At 39.7% G+C, this 16,035-nt stretch overlaps 1 protein-coding gene across 1 annotated transcript in view; it reads left to right on the top strand.

Moving 5' to 3' along the window:
* LOC143406329 (transmembrane protease serine 11C-like) overlaps positions 1 to 16,035 on the top strand; it is a 63,063-nt gene that overhangs the window by 24,796 nt on the left and 22,232 nt on the right. Inside the window, exon 5 of the mRNA XM_076865055.2 lies at positions 2,613 to 2,776. Coding sequence (XP_076721170.2) covers positions 2,613 to 2,776 — 164 coding nt within the window. The remainder of the gene's footprint in view (positions 1 to 2,612; positions 2,777 to 16,035) is intronic.

Genomic DNA, 16,035 nt, shown 5'->3' with positions numbered 1-16,035 from the left:
GAAATAATTATTATTATAAAAATTATTATTACAAAAATTATTTACTATAATAAATAAATAATAATGCTATAATTTGAACCCAGGCAATCTTATCTAGATTATTGCACCAGTTTATCTAATCTCTAGCTTTTGCTCCTGCTCTATTCACAATTCATTTACCACATAGCAAGCAAAATGAATCAGAAAAACATTATTCCCCTGTTAATGCCTTCTGACAATTTCCCACAAATTCCAAATTAATTTGTACAATTCACAGGACTTTATGTAAATCCCTGCCCTTTTCTCTGATGTCAACTCACCCTCACCCTCACTCACAACTTTATATATACTCTGACTTACTACTGTCTGTCCTGTAAGCATACTAGAGTGGTTCTTTCCACAGTACTATCAAAGCAAAAAAAACTACACTTAGCAAAATGAAACAAACAATGAACACTTCATTGAAGGTTACTACAATAGTAGAAAGATAGAACTAAGTCTTCACTCTGCTGAGACAAAAACTGGTAGAGTTTTTCAAAGGTAGAGGTCAGGACAGCTTAGGTATCTGTGCATACCAAAAGGAAAAGTAAACTTGTACTTTTACACCTTGGAGCAAGGTGTCCACTGAAGTTAGGCTCCCACTGTCTCACAGAAACTGGGAGATAGGGTTGCCATCTCCTTTGATAGTTACTTTTCAAAAAGATGGTTTCCAGGTCCTTGGGAAAGTCATTTCCTGGGTTGTAAAATTGGCAAGAGGTTTTGAAAGATTAACTAACACACGCTTCAAAGGAACAGAGAGAGAATTTATAATTACAAGTTTTGAAAGGAAATGCTCTAAGTGAAGAAATATTAGGGTCTGTAATTAGGTAAAAGCCTCTGTCTAATAAAGTTAAAGGAACTATTAAGTCTATCTTGGCCAGAGCCTTTGCCCTTGTCTCCTTCTTTCTGGAATGTTCCTCAACCAGCTCACAGCATGACCCACTCCTTTTTGTCATTAGGGTATCACTTCTAAAACATCCTCCTTAAAGCTCTCTCTCCTACTACAATATAAACAACCTGAGAGCAGGGACTTTGGGGTTTTATAAGCTGACATAGCTCTGACACCTAGAACTCTGTGTGGCATGTTGTTTATACTAATGTACTTTTGTTAAATAGAAGAAAAATAGAAAGTTCAGCATTGGAAAGGAAAATTGTATATGGCAAAGAAATACAAATATTTGTCATATAAAACTAAAGATAATTTTGTTAGTAAATAGAATAAAAGTAAAATATCTTTTAGTTAATGTGTCCAGTAATAAACAGGATCCTATGACCCTAATGATATCAGAATAAGAATACATGTCTATATTTAGTTTGGTTTTAGTGTTATTTGACCCAGGAGAAAAGTTCAGGGTGACATCCACAGTTTGACAAATTACTTAAAATAAACAGAGTAATATGATATGTCCTGCCTATTCCATAAAGAACAAAGGGGTTTTCCCTGCAGATCAGGCACTTGTGAGCAGAAAAAGAGATGAAAATACTTAATGAATATAATAATTGACATATAATTACTAATGGTTTAATACTATTCAAAAGAAATAAGAATAATAGATTTATATCCCCAAAAGGAAGGACATCTGATACAGATATACCTTAAAACATAAAGTAATAATGGGTGATATAGAAATTAACTTATTTTAAATTATTCTGAATAATTTAAATAATAAGTAACCAAGAAAATCCTGGACTTTGATTATTGTTTTAGTTTTGTTCCTAAATGTTATAAAGGTTTAGAAGTGGATGCTTTTAGAATCTGAAGTTACATAAAGCCCTGGGTTTTTGATTTTCAGATATACAAATGTATAAATGCAGAAAAATTTTTAGGAAGAGGTAAAGAGGCAGAGAAATAAAGAGCAGAGCAGAATAGGCACTCCATCAAGCCAATAGAAGTAACCCACTGGTAAAATATTGGGTTTATACATTTCCATCTTCAAAACAGAAAGACAAATAAAATAAGTTCAGTTAAATAACTTCATTCTCAGCGTTGATTTCCAATAAGTATAAGATAAATGGTTCACTATAACAAAGTATGCCTCAATTTAAAAAAACCAAAGTAATAAATTGTTTTCTCATTTAATCCATTTCTTTTGTTTTATTATTTTCTACTAGCCTTTCCTATAGAGTCCATAATGGATTCATAACACAAAGTTACATGTACATTAATAAATAATTTTTGTTCATTATTCTGAGATTTTTTAAATATCTCTATATCCATTATAAAATGTATAAAATCTGTAATGATGCTTATAATAACCCAGTAAATAGAATTATCATCTACATTTTAGAGATGAGAAATTTAAGTACAAAAAAATGTAAACAGGTTACTGTAGTGTAGGAGTTGGCAAATAGTGGTTCTAAAAGACAAATTCAGTTCCCATGAATCTCAATCATACTCTTTACACTATTCCATGAGGTCCACAGTGCCACTTCCACTCCCTTATGGAAGAGTGGGATAGTTAGTACAGGATAGAATGATTCCACTTTGGCACTGTCCTAATCTCTACTTGTTATTTACAAACTCCCTATGTCTTCCCTGAAGAATTATAGAGGCTCACTAATGAAAATATAATTTGTCTGTTTATGTTTTGCAGCAAAGCCAAAGGGAAAGTGGTAATACATGCTATACTGAAGTTTAAATCTTGTTACAAAAATAATGCAGCAAAATTTTGGGACAGAACTGAAACAATTTTACGTGAAAAACTAAAGGGCCAAACTAGGTCATTATTTATAGATTCTTCCTCATTTAAGTTTTCAGGTAAGAATATGTATGGCATAGAATTTTTTTATCTTTTAATTTGAACATAGTGTTTCATTATGCAAATGAAAATAGTATTCCTTTCTTTAAATATTATTTCATAGAAAATGATGACTATATTTATCCTTTTCTAAAGTAATCAGGATCCTAAATAACATTTCTCTGCAAAGCAAGACAGCTTTAAACTCATGATTTATTCTGTGAGGAAAGATGTCACCTGATGTCTCAAGAATCTAGATTCCTAAATTCCAGAACTGTTGAATCCCCTTTAAAATCAAACTTACTTCTCAATATACCTTTAATAGAATTTGTCTCTCTCACTGTCACATAAAATCTAATTCTTATTCTTGGGCACATAATAACATGTGAAAGACAACCTCTGAAAGGTGGGGACAACAATTCTTCTGTTCTCAGAATAATTAGTGTCTCTCAAAATCTTGATAGAAGTAGAGCCAACAATGTGCTGGGCTATTGGTTCTCTGCTAAAGAGGGCTAAACTAGAGGGCTAAACTAAGATGGGCTATCAATTTTTTTTTATTGGTTGTTCAAAACGTTACAAAGCTCTTCACATATCATATTTCATACATTAGATTCAAGTGGGTTATGAACTCCCATTTTTACCCCAAATACACATTGCAGAATCACATCGGTTACACATCCACATTTTTACATGATGCCATATTAGTGACTGATGTATTCTGCTACCTTTCCTATCCTCTACTATACCTCCTCCCCTCCCCTCCCATCTTCTCTCTCTACCCCATCTACTGTAATTCATTTCTCTCCTTGTTTTTTTCCCATTCCCCTCACAACCTCTTATATGTAATTTTGTATAACAATGAGGGTCTACTTCCATTCCCATGCAATTTCCCTTTTTTCTCCCTTTCCCTCCCACATCATGTCTCTGTTTAATGTTAATCTTTTCCTCCTGCTCTTCCTCCCTGCTCTGTTCTTAGTTGCTCTCATTATATCAAAGAAGCCATTTGGCATTTGTTTTTTAGGGATTGACTAGCTTCACTTAGCATAATCTGCTCTAATGCCATCCATTTCCCTGCAAATTCCATAATTTTGTCATTTTTTAGTGCTGCGTAATACTCCATTGTGTATAAATGCCACATTTTTTTTATCCATTCATCTATTGAAGGGCATCTGGGTTGGTTCCACAGTCTAGCTATTGTGAATTGTGCTGCTATGAACATCGATGTGGCAGTATCCCTATAGTACGCTCTTTTAAGGTCTTCAGGGAATAGTCCGAGAAGGGCAATAGCTGGGTCAAATGGTGGTTCCATTCCCAGCTTTCCCAGGAATCTCCATACTGCTTTCCAAATTGGCCATATCAATTTGCAGTCCCACCAGCAATGTACAAGAGTACCCTTTTCCCCACATCCTCACCAGCACTTGTTGTTGTTTGACTTCATAATGGCTACCAATCTTACTGGAGTGAGATGGTATCTTAGGGTGGTTTTGATTTTCATTTCTCTGACTGCTAGAGATGGTGAGCATTTTTTCATGTACTTATTGATTGATTGATTGTCCTCCTCTGAGAAGTGTCTGTTCAGGTCCTTGGCCCATTTGTTGATTGGGTTATTTGTTATCTTATTGTTTAATTTTTTGAGTTCTTTGTATACTCTGGATATTAAGGCTCTATCTGAAGTGTGAGGAGTAAAAATTTGTTCCCATGATGTAGGCTCCCTATTTACCTCTCTTATTGTTTCTCTTGCTGAGAAAAAACTTTTTAGTTTGAGTAAATCCCATTTGTTGATTCTTGTTATTAACTCTTGTGCTATGGGTGTCCTATTGAGGAATTTGGAGCCCGACCCCACAATATGTAGATCGGAACCAACTTTTTCTTCTATCAGACACAGAGTCTCTGATTTGATATCAAGCTCCTTGATCCATTTTGAGTTAACTTTTGTGCATGGCGAGAGAAGGGGATTCAGTTTCATTTTGTTGCATATGGATTTCCAGTTTCCCCAGCACCATTTGTTGAAGATGCTATCCTTCCTCCATTGCATGCTTTTAGCCCCTTTATTAAATATAAGATAGTTGTAACTTTGTGGATTAGTCTCTGTGTCCTCTATTCTGTACCATTGGTCTTTGTATACTCTGGATACAAACCCTCCTGTTTTGGTATCAGTACCATGCTGTTTTTGTTACTATTGCTCTGTAGTATAGTTTGAAGTCTGGTATCGCTATGCCGCCTGATTCACACTTCCTGCTTAGAATTGCTTTTGCTATTCTGGGTCTTTTATTTTTCCATATGAATTTCATGATTGCTTTATCTATTTCTACAAGAAATGCCATTGGGATTTTGTTTTTTTTTTTTTTTTTTAATTAATTAATTTTTATTGTAGGTTGTTCAAAACATTACATAGTTCTTGATATATCATATTTCACACTTTGATTCAAGTGGGATATGAGCTCCCATTTTTACCCCATATACAGATTGCAGAATCACTTCAGTTGCACAACCATTGATTTACATCTTGCCTTTCTGGAGTCTGTTGTATTCTGCTGCCTTTCCTATCCTCTACTATCCCCCCTCCCCCCTCCCCTCCCCTCTTCTCTCTCTACCCCCTCTACTGTAATTCATTTCTCCCCCTTATATTTTCCCTCCTTTCCCCTCACTTCCTCTTGTATGTAATTTTGTATACCCCTGAGGGTCTCCTTCCATTTACATGCAATTTCCCTTCTCTCTCCCTTTCCCTCCCACCTCTCATCCCTGTTTAATGTTAATCTTCTTCTCATGCTCTTCTTCCCTACTCTGTTCTTAGTTACTCTCCTTATATCAAAGAAGACATTTGGCATTTGTTTTTAAGGGATTGGCTAGCTTCACTTAGCATAATCTGCTCTAATGCCATCCATTTCCCTCCAAATTCTATGATTTTGTCATTTCTTAATGCAGAGTAATACTCCATTGTGTATAAATGCCACATTTTTTTTATCCATTCGTCTATTGAAGGGCATCTAGGTTGGTTCCACAGTCTTGCTATTGTGAATTGTGCTGCTATGAACATGGATGTAGCAGTGTCCCTATAGTGTGCTCTTTTTAGGTCTTTAGGGAATAGACCGAGTAGGGGAATAGCTGGATCAAATGGTGGTTCCATTCCGAGCTTTCCAAGAAATCTCCATACTGCTTTCCAAATTGGCCGCACCAATTTGCAGTCCCACCAGCAATGTACAAGAGTACCCTTTTCCCCACATCCTCGCCAGCACTTGTTGCTGTTTGACTTCCTAATGGCTGCCAATCTTACTGGAGTGAGATGGTATCTTAGGGTGGTTTTGATTTGCATTTCTCTGACTGCTAGAGATGGTGAGCATTTTTTCATATACTTGTTGATTGATTGTATGTCCTCCTCTGAGAAATTTCTGTTCAGGTCCTTGGCCCATTTGTTGATTGGGTTATTCGTTATCTCATTGTCTAATTTTTTTAGTTCTTTGTATATTCTGGATATTAGGGCTCTGTCTGAAGTGTGAGGAGTAAAGATTTGTTCCCAGGACGTAGGCTCCCTATTTACCTCTCTTATTGTTTCTTTTGCTGAGAAAAAACTTTTTAGTTTGAGTAAGTCCCATTTGTTGATTCTAGTTATTAACTGTTGTGCTATGGGTGTCCTATTGAGGAATTTGGAGCCCGACCCCACAGTATGTAGATCATAGCCAACTTTTTCTTCTATCAGACGCCATGTCTCTGATTTGATATCAAGTTCCTTGATCCACTTTGAGTTAACTTTTGTGCATGGCGAGAGAAAGGGATTCAGTTTCATTTTGTTGCATATGGATTTCCAGTTTTCCCAACACCATTTGTTGAAGATGCTATCCTTCTTCCATTTCATGCTTTTAGCCCCTTTATCAAATATAAGATAGTTGTAGTTTTGTGGATTGGTTTCTGTGTCCTCTATTCTGTACCATTGGTCCACCTGCCTGTTTTGGTACCAGTACCATGCTGTTTTTGTTACTATTGCTCTGTAGTATAGTTTGAAGTCTGGTATAGCTATACCGCCTGATTCACATTTCTTGCTTAGAATTGTTTTTGCTATTCTGGGTCTTTTATTTTTCCATATGAATTTCATGATTGCTTTCTCTATTTCTACAAGAAATGCCGTTGGGATTTTGATTGGCATTGCATTAAACCTATAGAGAACTTTTGGTAATATCACCATTTTGATGATGTTACTTCTACCTATCCATGAACAGGGTATATTTTTCCATCTTCTAAGATCTTCTTCTATTTCTCTCTTTAGGGTTCTGTAGTTTTCATTGTATAAGTCTTTCACCTATTTTGTTAGGTTGATTCCCAAGTATTTTATTTTCTTTGAGGATATTGTGAATGGGGTGGTTGTCCTCATTTCCATTTCAGAGGATTTGTCGCTGATATACAGGAATGCCTTTGATTTATGCGTGTTGATTTTATAGCCTGCCACTTTGCTGAATTCATTTATTAGCTCTAATAGTTTCTTTGTAGACCCTTTTGGGTCTGCTAGGTATAGAATCATGTCATCTGCAAATAGTGATAATTTGAGTTCTTCTTTTCCTATTTTTATGCCTTGAATTTCTTTCGTCTGTCTAATTGCTCTGGCCAGTGATTCGAGAACTATGTTGAACAGAAGTGGTGAGAGAGGGCATCCCTGTCTTGTTCCAGATTTTAGAGGGAATTCCTTCAGTTTTTCTCCATTCAGAATGATTAGCCTGAGGCTTAGCATAGATTGCTTTTACAATGTTGAGGTATGTTCCTGTTATCCCTAGTTTTTCTAGAGTTTTGAACATAAAGGGATGCTGTACTTTGTCGAATGCTTTTTCCGCATCTATCGAGATGACCATATGGTTCTTATTTTTAAGCCTGTTGATGTGGTGAATAACATTTATTGATTTCCGTATATTGAACCAACCTTGCATCCCAGGGATAAATCCTACCTGATCATGGTGCACAATTTTTTTGATATGTTTTTGTATCCGGTTCGCCAGAAGTTTATTGAGGATTTTTGCATCTAGGTTCATTAGAGATATTGGTCTGTAGTTTTCTTTCTTTGAAGTGTCTTTGTCTGGTTTAGGAATCAGGGTGATGTTGGCCTCATAGAATGAATTTGGAAGTTCTCCCTCTTTTTCTATTTCCTGAAATAGCTTGAAAAGTATTGGTGTTAATTCCTCTTTAAAGGTTTTGAAAAACTCTGCTGTATACCCATCCGGTCCTGGGCTTTTCTTAGTTGGTAGTCTTTTGATGGTATCTTCTATTTCCTCAATTGATATTGGTCTGTTTAGGTTGTCAATATCCTCCTGACTCAATCTGGGCCAATCATATGACTTAAGAAATTTATCGATGCCTTCACTATCTTCTATTTTATTGGAGTATAAGGATTCAAAATAATTTCTGATAATCTTCTGTATTTCTGAAGTGTCTGTTGTGATATTGCCTTTTTCATCCCGTATGCTGGTAATTTGAGTTCTCTCTCTTCTTCTCTTTGTTAGCGTGGCTAAGGGTCTGTCGATTTTATTTATTTTTTCAAAGAACCAACTTTTAGTTTTGTCAATTTTTTCAATTGTTTCTTTCGTTTCGATTTCATTAATTTCAGCTCTGATTTTAATTATTTCTTGTCTTCTACTTCTTTTGCTGTTGTTTTGCTCTTCTTTTTCTAGGATTTTGAGTTGAAGTATTAGATCATTTATTTGTTGGTTTTTTCTTTTTTTAAGGAATGAACTCCAAGCAATAAATTTTCCTCTTAGAACTGCTTTCAATGTGTCCCATAAATTCCGATATGTTGTGTCTGTGTTTTCATTTATCTCTAAGAATTTTTTAATTTCCTCCTTGATGTCTTCTATAACCCATTGATCATTCAGGAACCTATTGTTCATTCTCCAAGTGATGCATGATTTTTCCTTACTTCTTTTATCGTTAATTTTCAATTTCATTCCATTATGATCAGGTAAGATGCATGGTATTATCTCTACTCCTTTATATTGTCTAAGAGTTGCCCTGTGACATAATATATGATCTATTTTTGAGAAGGAACCATGTGCTGCTGAGAAAAAAGTGTAACTGCTTGATGTTGGGTGGTATATTCTATATATGTCAATTAAGTCTAGGTTATTAATTGTGTTATTGAGCTCTATAGTTTCCTTATTCAACTTTTGTTTGGAAGATCTGTCCAGTGGTGAGAGAGGTGTGTTGAAGTCTCCCATGATTATTGTATGGTGGTCTATTAGACTCTTGAACTTGAGAAGAGTTTGTTTGATGAACATGGCTGCACCATTGTTTGGGGCATATATATTTATGATTGTTATGTCTTGTTGGTGTATGGTTCCCTTGAGAAGTATGTAGTGTCCCTCTTCATCCCTTTTGATTAACTTTGGCTTGAAATCTATTTTATTTGAAATGAGTATGGACACTCCTGCTTGTTTCCGAAGTCCATATGAGTGATATGATTTTTCCCAACCTTTCACCTTCAGTCTATGTATGTCTTTTCCTATCAAATACGTCTCCTGAAGGCAGCATATTGTTGGGTCTTGTTTAGTGATCCATTCTGCTAGCCTGTGTCTCTTAATTGGTGAGTTTAAGCCATTAACATTTAGCGTTATTATTGAGATATGGGTTGTTCTTCCAGCCATATTTGTTTATTTATGTTACTAAACATGGTTTGTTTTCTTCTTTGATTATTCCCCCCCACCTTTACTGTACTACCTCCCGCTGTTGGTTTTCATTGATATTTTCCATTTCCTCTTCCTGTAATATTTTGCCGAGGATGTTTTGAAGAAATGGTTTTCTAGCTGCAAATTCTTTTAACTTTTGTTTATCATGGAAGGTTTTAATTTCATCTTCCATCCTGAAGCTTAATTTCGCGGGATACACAATTCTTGGTTGGAACCCCTTTTCTTTCAGTGTTTGAAATATGTTATTCCAGGATCTTCTAGCTTTCAGAGTCTGTGTTGAAAGATCAGCTGTTATCCTGATTGGTTTACCCCTAAATGTAATCTGCTTCCTTTCTCTTGTAGCTTTTAAAATTCTCTCCTTATTCTGTATGTTGGGCATCTTCATTATAATGTGTCTAGGTGTGGATCTCTTATGATTTTGCACATTCGGCGTCCTGTAGGCTTCTAGGATTTGGGATTCTGTCTCATTCTTCAAGTCTGGGAAGTTTTCTCGTATTATTTCGTTGAATAGATTGCTCATTCCTTTGGTTTGGACCTCAATACCTTCCTGTATCCCCATGACCCTTAAGTTGGGTCTCTTTATGTTATCCCATATTTCTTGAATGTTCTGCTCATGGTTTCTTAACAGCTTTGGTGAGCTGTCTATGTTCTTCTCCAGTTGAAATACTTTGTCTTCATTGTCTGATGTTCTATCTTCTAAGTGTTCTACTCTGCTGGTAGTATTCTCAATTGAGTTTTTAAGTTGGTTTATTGTTTCCTGCATTTCCAGGATTTCTGTTTGTTTGTTTTTTATAACCTCTATCTCCCTGTATAATTGATCTTTTGCTTCTTGGATTTGTTTATGTAATTTATTGTCGAAGTGGTCGAAGTGGTCTTTCATTGTCTGATTTTGCTGTCTAATGTCTTCCTTGAGACTCCAGATCATCTGAAGCATGTATATCCTGAATTCTTTATCTGACATTCCATCTGCTGCAGATATTACCTCTTCTAAAGTTGAGTTGACCTGCATTGCTTGTGGTCCTTTCTTTCCTTGTCTTTTCATACTGATCGCGTTTCTTTCTGCTTGGTGAAACTGTTGTGTTATTGATTTTTCCCCCTATATATTTATATTGCTCTTGTATAGCTGCAAAGTCTCCCTCGCAGGCTTTGGCGGTGGCTCTGCCCCTCCTCCAATTGAGGCAATGTGCCTTCCACGCCAGGAGGCCGCTGTACCTGTACTTTCGATGGGCCTGTTCTTTCGGTGGTCACAGGTCCGCCTACCTTGCAGGCGTGAGCAGCGGCTTTGCCCCTCCGCTGGCCACTAGGCCTGTTCTGTCTGTCGGTTGCAGATCTGTCTACCTAAAAGGCGCTGGTGGCGGCTCTGCCCCTCCCCCGACTGGGGCGATGTATCTGGCGGGCCACTGGGCCTGTTTTGTCGGTGGTCACGGTTCCGCCTACCTTGCACACGCGTGGAGCAGCTGTTTCATTAGTGCCTGGGCACACTCTCCTTGTTTGCCTCCCTCAGGCCCTAAGTTTGTAGAGCTTGGGGCTGAGAACCCCCAGCAAATTTGCTTACCTTCTGGTAGCCACGCCCCCGTATCTGGTGCAAGAGACCTCAGTTGTCAGCACTGGTGGGAGCTGTAGCTGGGAGACCCAGCGCCGCCTCAGCTCCCACCGGTTCCCGTGCCGCTGCCGCGGTTCCAGCCAGCTCCGGCCGGCTCCCTCGCCGCTCCTGCTAATGTAGAATCCGCTGGGAAGGAATCTCTTTGGCCGATCTTTGGTGACTTCCCCTCTCTGCTATGGCGGGCCCCTGGCTCCTTGCAGGAGTGACCGAAGGGAGAGGTGGAACTGGCTTGTCTCTGGTCTGACACAATCTCTGGTTTTAGATCCCAGTTCGCTAATTCATAGAGGCTTGGTTAGATTTCCTTCCCATCCTCTCAAGGATGGGAGCCCTTTCCCAGGTGGGCAGGGCCGTTAGCAGAGCCGGAAGGGCACGTGCCTTCTGTCGGGCCAGGCGGGGACCCTTCTGGCTGCGCTGGGCCGCCGGGGGCGCCCACAGAGCCAGGCAGATGGCGCCCGCGTGGCTAAGAGCCGGGCGGGGTGACCCTTCGCAGAGCGGGCGGGCCACCAGGAGTGCCGGGATGGTGGGAGCTGTCTGCCGGCCGGGCAGGGACCCTTCTCGACGAGCAGGGCCGCTGGGGGCGCTTGTAAAGCCGGGCGGCTGCAGCCTCGTGGCTAAGAACCAGGCGGGCGGGGTGGCTGTTTGCAGAGCAAGAGCGGAATGGCGGGAGCTGTCTGCCGGCAGGGCGGGGATCCTTCTCGCCGAGCAGGGCCGCCGGGGGCCGCTTGTAAAGCCGGGTGGCTGCAGCCGCGTGGCTAAGACCCAGGCGGACGGGGTGGCTGTTTGCAGGGCAAGAGCGGGACCGCCAGGGTAGCCGGGATGGCGGAAACTGTCTGTTGACCGGGCAGGGACCCTTCTCACTGAGCAGGGCCGCCGGGGGCGCTTGTAAAGCCGGGCGGCTGCAGCCTCGTGGCTAAGAACCAGGCAGGCGGGGTGGCTGTTTGCAGAGCAAGAGCGGAATGGCGGGAGCTGTCTGCCGGCAGGGCGGGGACCCTTCTCGCCGAGCAGGGCCGCCGGGGGCGCTTGTAAAGCCGGGTGGCTGCAGCCGCGTGGCTAAGACCCAGGCGGGCGGGGTGCCTGTTTGCAGGGCAAGAGCGGGACCGCCAGGGTAGCCGGGATGGCGGAAGCTGTCTGTCGGCCGGGCAGGGACCCTTCTCGCCGAGCAGGGTCGCCGGGGGCGCTTGTAAAGCCGGGTGGCTGCAGCCTCGTGGCTAAGAATCAGGCAGGCGGGGTGGCTGTTTGCAGAACAAGAGCGGAATGGCGGGAGCTGTCTGCCGGCAGGGCGGGGACCCTTCTCGCCGAGCAGGGCCGCCGGGGGTGCTTGTAAAGCCGGGTGGCTGCAGCCGCGTGGCTAAGAACCAGGCGGGCGGGGTGGCTGTTTGCAGAACAAGAGCGGAATGGCGGGAGCTGTCTGCCGGCAGGGCGGGGACCCTTCTCTCCGAGCAGGGCCGCCGGGGGCCGCTTGTAAAGCCGGGTGACTGCAGCCGCGTGGCTAAAAACCAGCTGGGTGGGGTGGCTGTTCGCCGAGCGAGAGCAGGGCCGCCAGGGTAGCCGGGATGGCGGGAGCTGTCTGCTGGCCGGGTGGGGACCCTTCTGCCGCGCTGCTCTGGGCCGCCTGCCGCTTGCAGAAGCGGCGGGTGGCCGCGGGATTGGACTCTGAGCCCGCGCTGCCGTTCAAGTTTCACTTGTCTGGGGCAAACTGTCACGTCTAATAAACTTACTAATTCTCGGCAGGTCTCCTTTCAACGGAATTTTGCTAGAAGATCCTCAGTAGGTAGAATGTAGCTGTTTTAATTGGTGTTTCTGATCCCGTTAATGTGGAGATATTGAAAGTGCAGCTTCCTCGCCGGCCGCCATGTTGGATTCTGGGATTTTGATTGGCATTGCATTAAACCTATAGAGAACTTTTGGTAATATCGCCATTTTGATGATGTTAGTTCTGCCTATCCATGAACAGGGTATATTTTTCCATCTTCTAAGATCTTCTTCTATTTCTCTCTTTAGGGTTCTGTAGTTTTCATTGTATAAATCTGTCACCTCTTTTGTTAGGTTGACTCCCAAGTATTTTATTTTTTTTTGAGGATATTGTGAATGGGGTGTTTTTTCTCATTTCCGTTTTAGAAGTTTTGTTGCTAATATACAGAAATGCTTTGATTTATGCATGTTGATTTTATATCCTGCCACATTGCTGTATTCATTTATTAGTTCTGGTAATTTTTTTTGTAGACCCCTTTGGGTCTTCTAGGTATAGAATCATGTTGCTCACAAATAGTGATAATTTAAGTTCTTCTTTTCCTATTTTTATGCCTTTAATTTCTTTCGTCTGTCTAATTGCTCTGGCCAGTGTTTCGAGAACTATATTGAATAGAAGTGGTGATAGAGGGCATCCCTGTCTTGTTCCAGATTTTAGAAGGAATGCCTTCAATTTTTCTCCATTCAGAATGATGCTAGCCTGAGGCTTAGCATAGATAGCTTTTACAATGTTGAGGTAAGTTCCTGTAATCCCTAGTTTTTCTAATGTTTTGAACATAAAGGGATGCTGTACTTTGTCGAATGCTCTTTCTGCATCTATCGAGATGATCATATGGTTCTTATCTTTAAGTCTATTGATGTAGTGAATAACATTTATTGATTTCCGTATATTGAACCATCCTTGCATCCCAGGGATGAATCCTACTTGATCATGGTGCACAATTTTTTTGATGTGTTTTTGTATTCGATTCGCCAGAATTTTATTGAGGATTTTTGCATCTAGGTTCATTAGAGATATTGGTCTGTAGATATTGGTCTCTTTCTTTGAGGTTTCTTTGTCTGGTTTCAGAATCAGGGTGATGTTGGCCTCATAGAATGAATTTGGAAGAGCTCCCTCTTTTTCTATTTCCTGAAATAACTTGAAAAGTATTGGTATTAATTCTTCTTTAAAGGTTTTGTAAAACTCCGCTGTATACCCATCCGGTCCTGGGCTTTTCTTGGTTGGTAGTCTTTTGATTGCTTCTTCTATTTCATCCATTGATTTTGGTCTGTTCAAATTGTGTGTATCCTCCTGACTCAGTCTGGGCAAATCATATGACTTAAGAAATTTATCGATGTCTTCACTATCTTCTATTTTATTGGAATATAGGTTTTCAAAATAATTCCTAATTATCTTCTGTATTTCTGCAGTATCTGTTGTGATGTTGCCTTTTTCATCCCATATGTTAGTAATTTGAATTCTCTCTCTTCTTCTCTTCATTAGCATGGCTAAGGGTCTGTCAATCTTATTTATTTTTTCGAAGAACCAACTTTTAGTTTTGTCAACTTTTTCAATAGTTTCTTTTGTTTCAATTTCATTAATTTCCGCTCTGATTTTAATTATTTCTCGCCTTCTGTTACATTTGCTGTTGTTTTGCTCTTCATTTTCTATGGCTTTGAGATGAAGTGTGAGCTCATTTATTTGTTGTTTTTTTCTTTTTTTGAGGAATGACCTCCAGGAGATGAATTTCCCTCTTAAAACTGCTTTCAATGTGTCCCATAGATTCCTATATGTTGTGTCTGTATTTTCATTTATCTCTAAGAATTTTTTTATTTCCTCCTTTATGTCTTCTGTAACCCATTGATCATTCAGTAACATATTGTTCATTTTCCATGTGATGTAGGATTTTTCCTTCCTTCTTTTATCATTGATTTCCAGTTTCATTCCATTATGATCAGATAAAATGCATGGTATTATGTCCACCCCTTTATATTTACTGAGGGTTGCCCTCTGGCATAATATTTGGTCTATTTTTGAGAAGGATCCATGTGCTACTGAGAAAAAAGTATACCCACTTGATGATGGTTGACATATTCTATATATGTCAGTTAAGTCTAGGTTATTGATTGTGATATTGAGATCTATAGTTTCTTTATTCAACTTTTGTTTGGAGGATCTGTACAATGGTGAGAGAGGTGTGTTGAAGTTGCCCATAATTATTGTGTTGTGATCTATTTGACTCTTGAACTTGAAGAGAGTTTGTTTTATGAACATCGCAGCACCCTTATTTGGTGCATAAATATTGATAATTGTTATGTCTTGTTGGCGAATGGTTCCTTTTAACAGTATATAATGTCCTTCCTTATCCCTCTGGATTAACTTAGTCTTGAAGTCGATTTTATTCGATATTAGGATGGCCACCCCTGCTTGCTTATGAGGACCGTGTGCGTGGTATATTTTTTCCCAACCTTTCACCTTCAACCTGTGTATGTCTTTTCCAATCAGATGTGTTTCCTGGAGGCAGCATATTGTTGGATTTGTTTTTTTAATCCATGTTACCAGCCTATGTCGCTTTATTGGAGAGTTTAAGCCATTAACGTTTAGAGTTAGTTACTATTGATATATGATTTGTACTTTCAGCCATGTTTGATTATTTATCTTTTTTTTTAATTTAGTTTGTTTCTCCATGATTAGCTTTTCCCCCATCCTCTGTCTTTACTGAGGCACTTCCCACTGTTGGTTTTGCTTATTGTTTTTCATTTCTTCCTCGTGTAGTGTTTTGCTCAAGATGCTTTGCAATGCTGGTTTTCTGACTGCAAATTCTTTTAACTTTTGTTTATCATGAAAGATTTTTATTTCATTGTCATACCTGAAGCTTAATTTTGCTGGATACAAAATTCTTGGTTGGCATCCATTGTCTTTCAGTGTTTGAAATACATTGTTCCAGGATCTTCTCGCTTTCAGCGTCTGTGATGAAAAATCTGTTGTTAACCTTATTGGTTTACCCCTGAATGTAATCTGCCTCCTTTCTCTTGTAGCTTTTAATATTTTCTCTTTGTTCTGTATGTTGGATATCTTCATAACAATGTGTCTTGGCGTTGGTCTACTGTGATCTTGTATGCTCGGTGTCCTGTATGCATCTACAATTTGTATATCTGTTTCCTTTTATATTTCTGGAAAGTTTTCTATAATTATTTCATTCAGCAGGTTGCTCATTCCCTTGGTTTGAACCTCTATACCTTCCTCTATCCCAATGACTCTGAAGTTTGGTTTTTTTATGTTATC

Source organism: Callospermophilus lateralis, chromosome 8 (genome assembly GCF_048772815.1).
Source record: "Callospermophilus lateralis isolate mCalLat2 chromosome 8, mCalLat2.hap1, whole genome shotgun sequence".
Taxonomy (NCBI): domain Eukaryota; kingdom Metazoa; phylum Chordata; class Mammalia; order Rodentia; family Sciuridae; genus Callospermophilus; species Callospermophilus lateralis.
The sequence above is the reverse complement of the archived record's forward strand: the minus strand, read 5'-3'. Positions and strand labels throughout refer to the sequence as shown.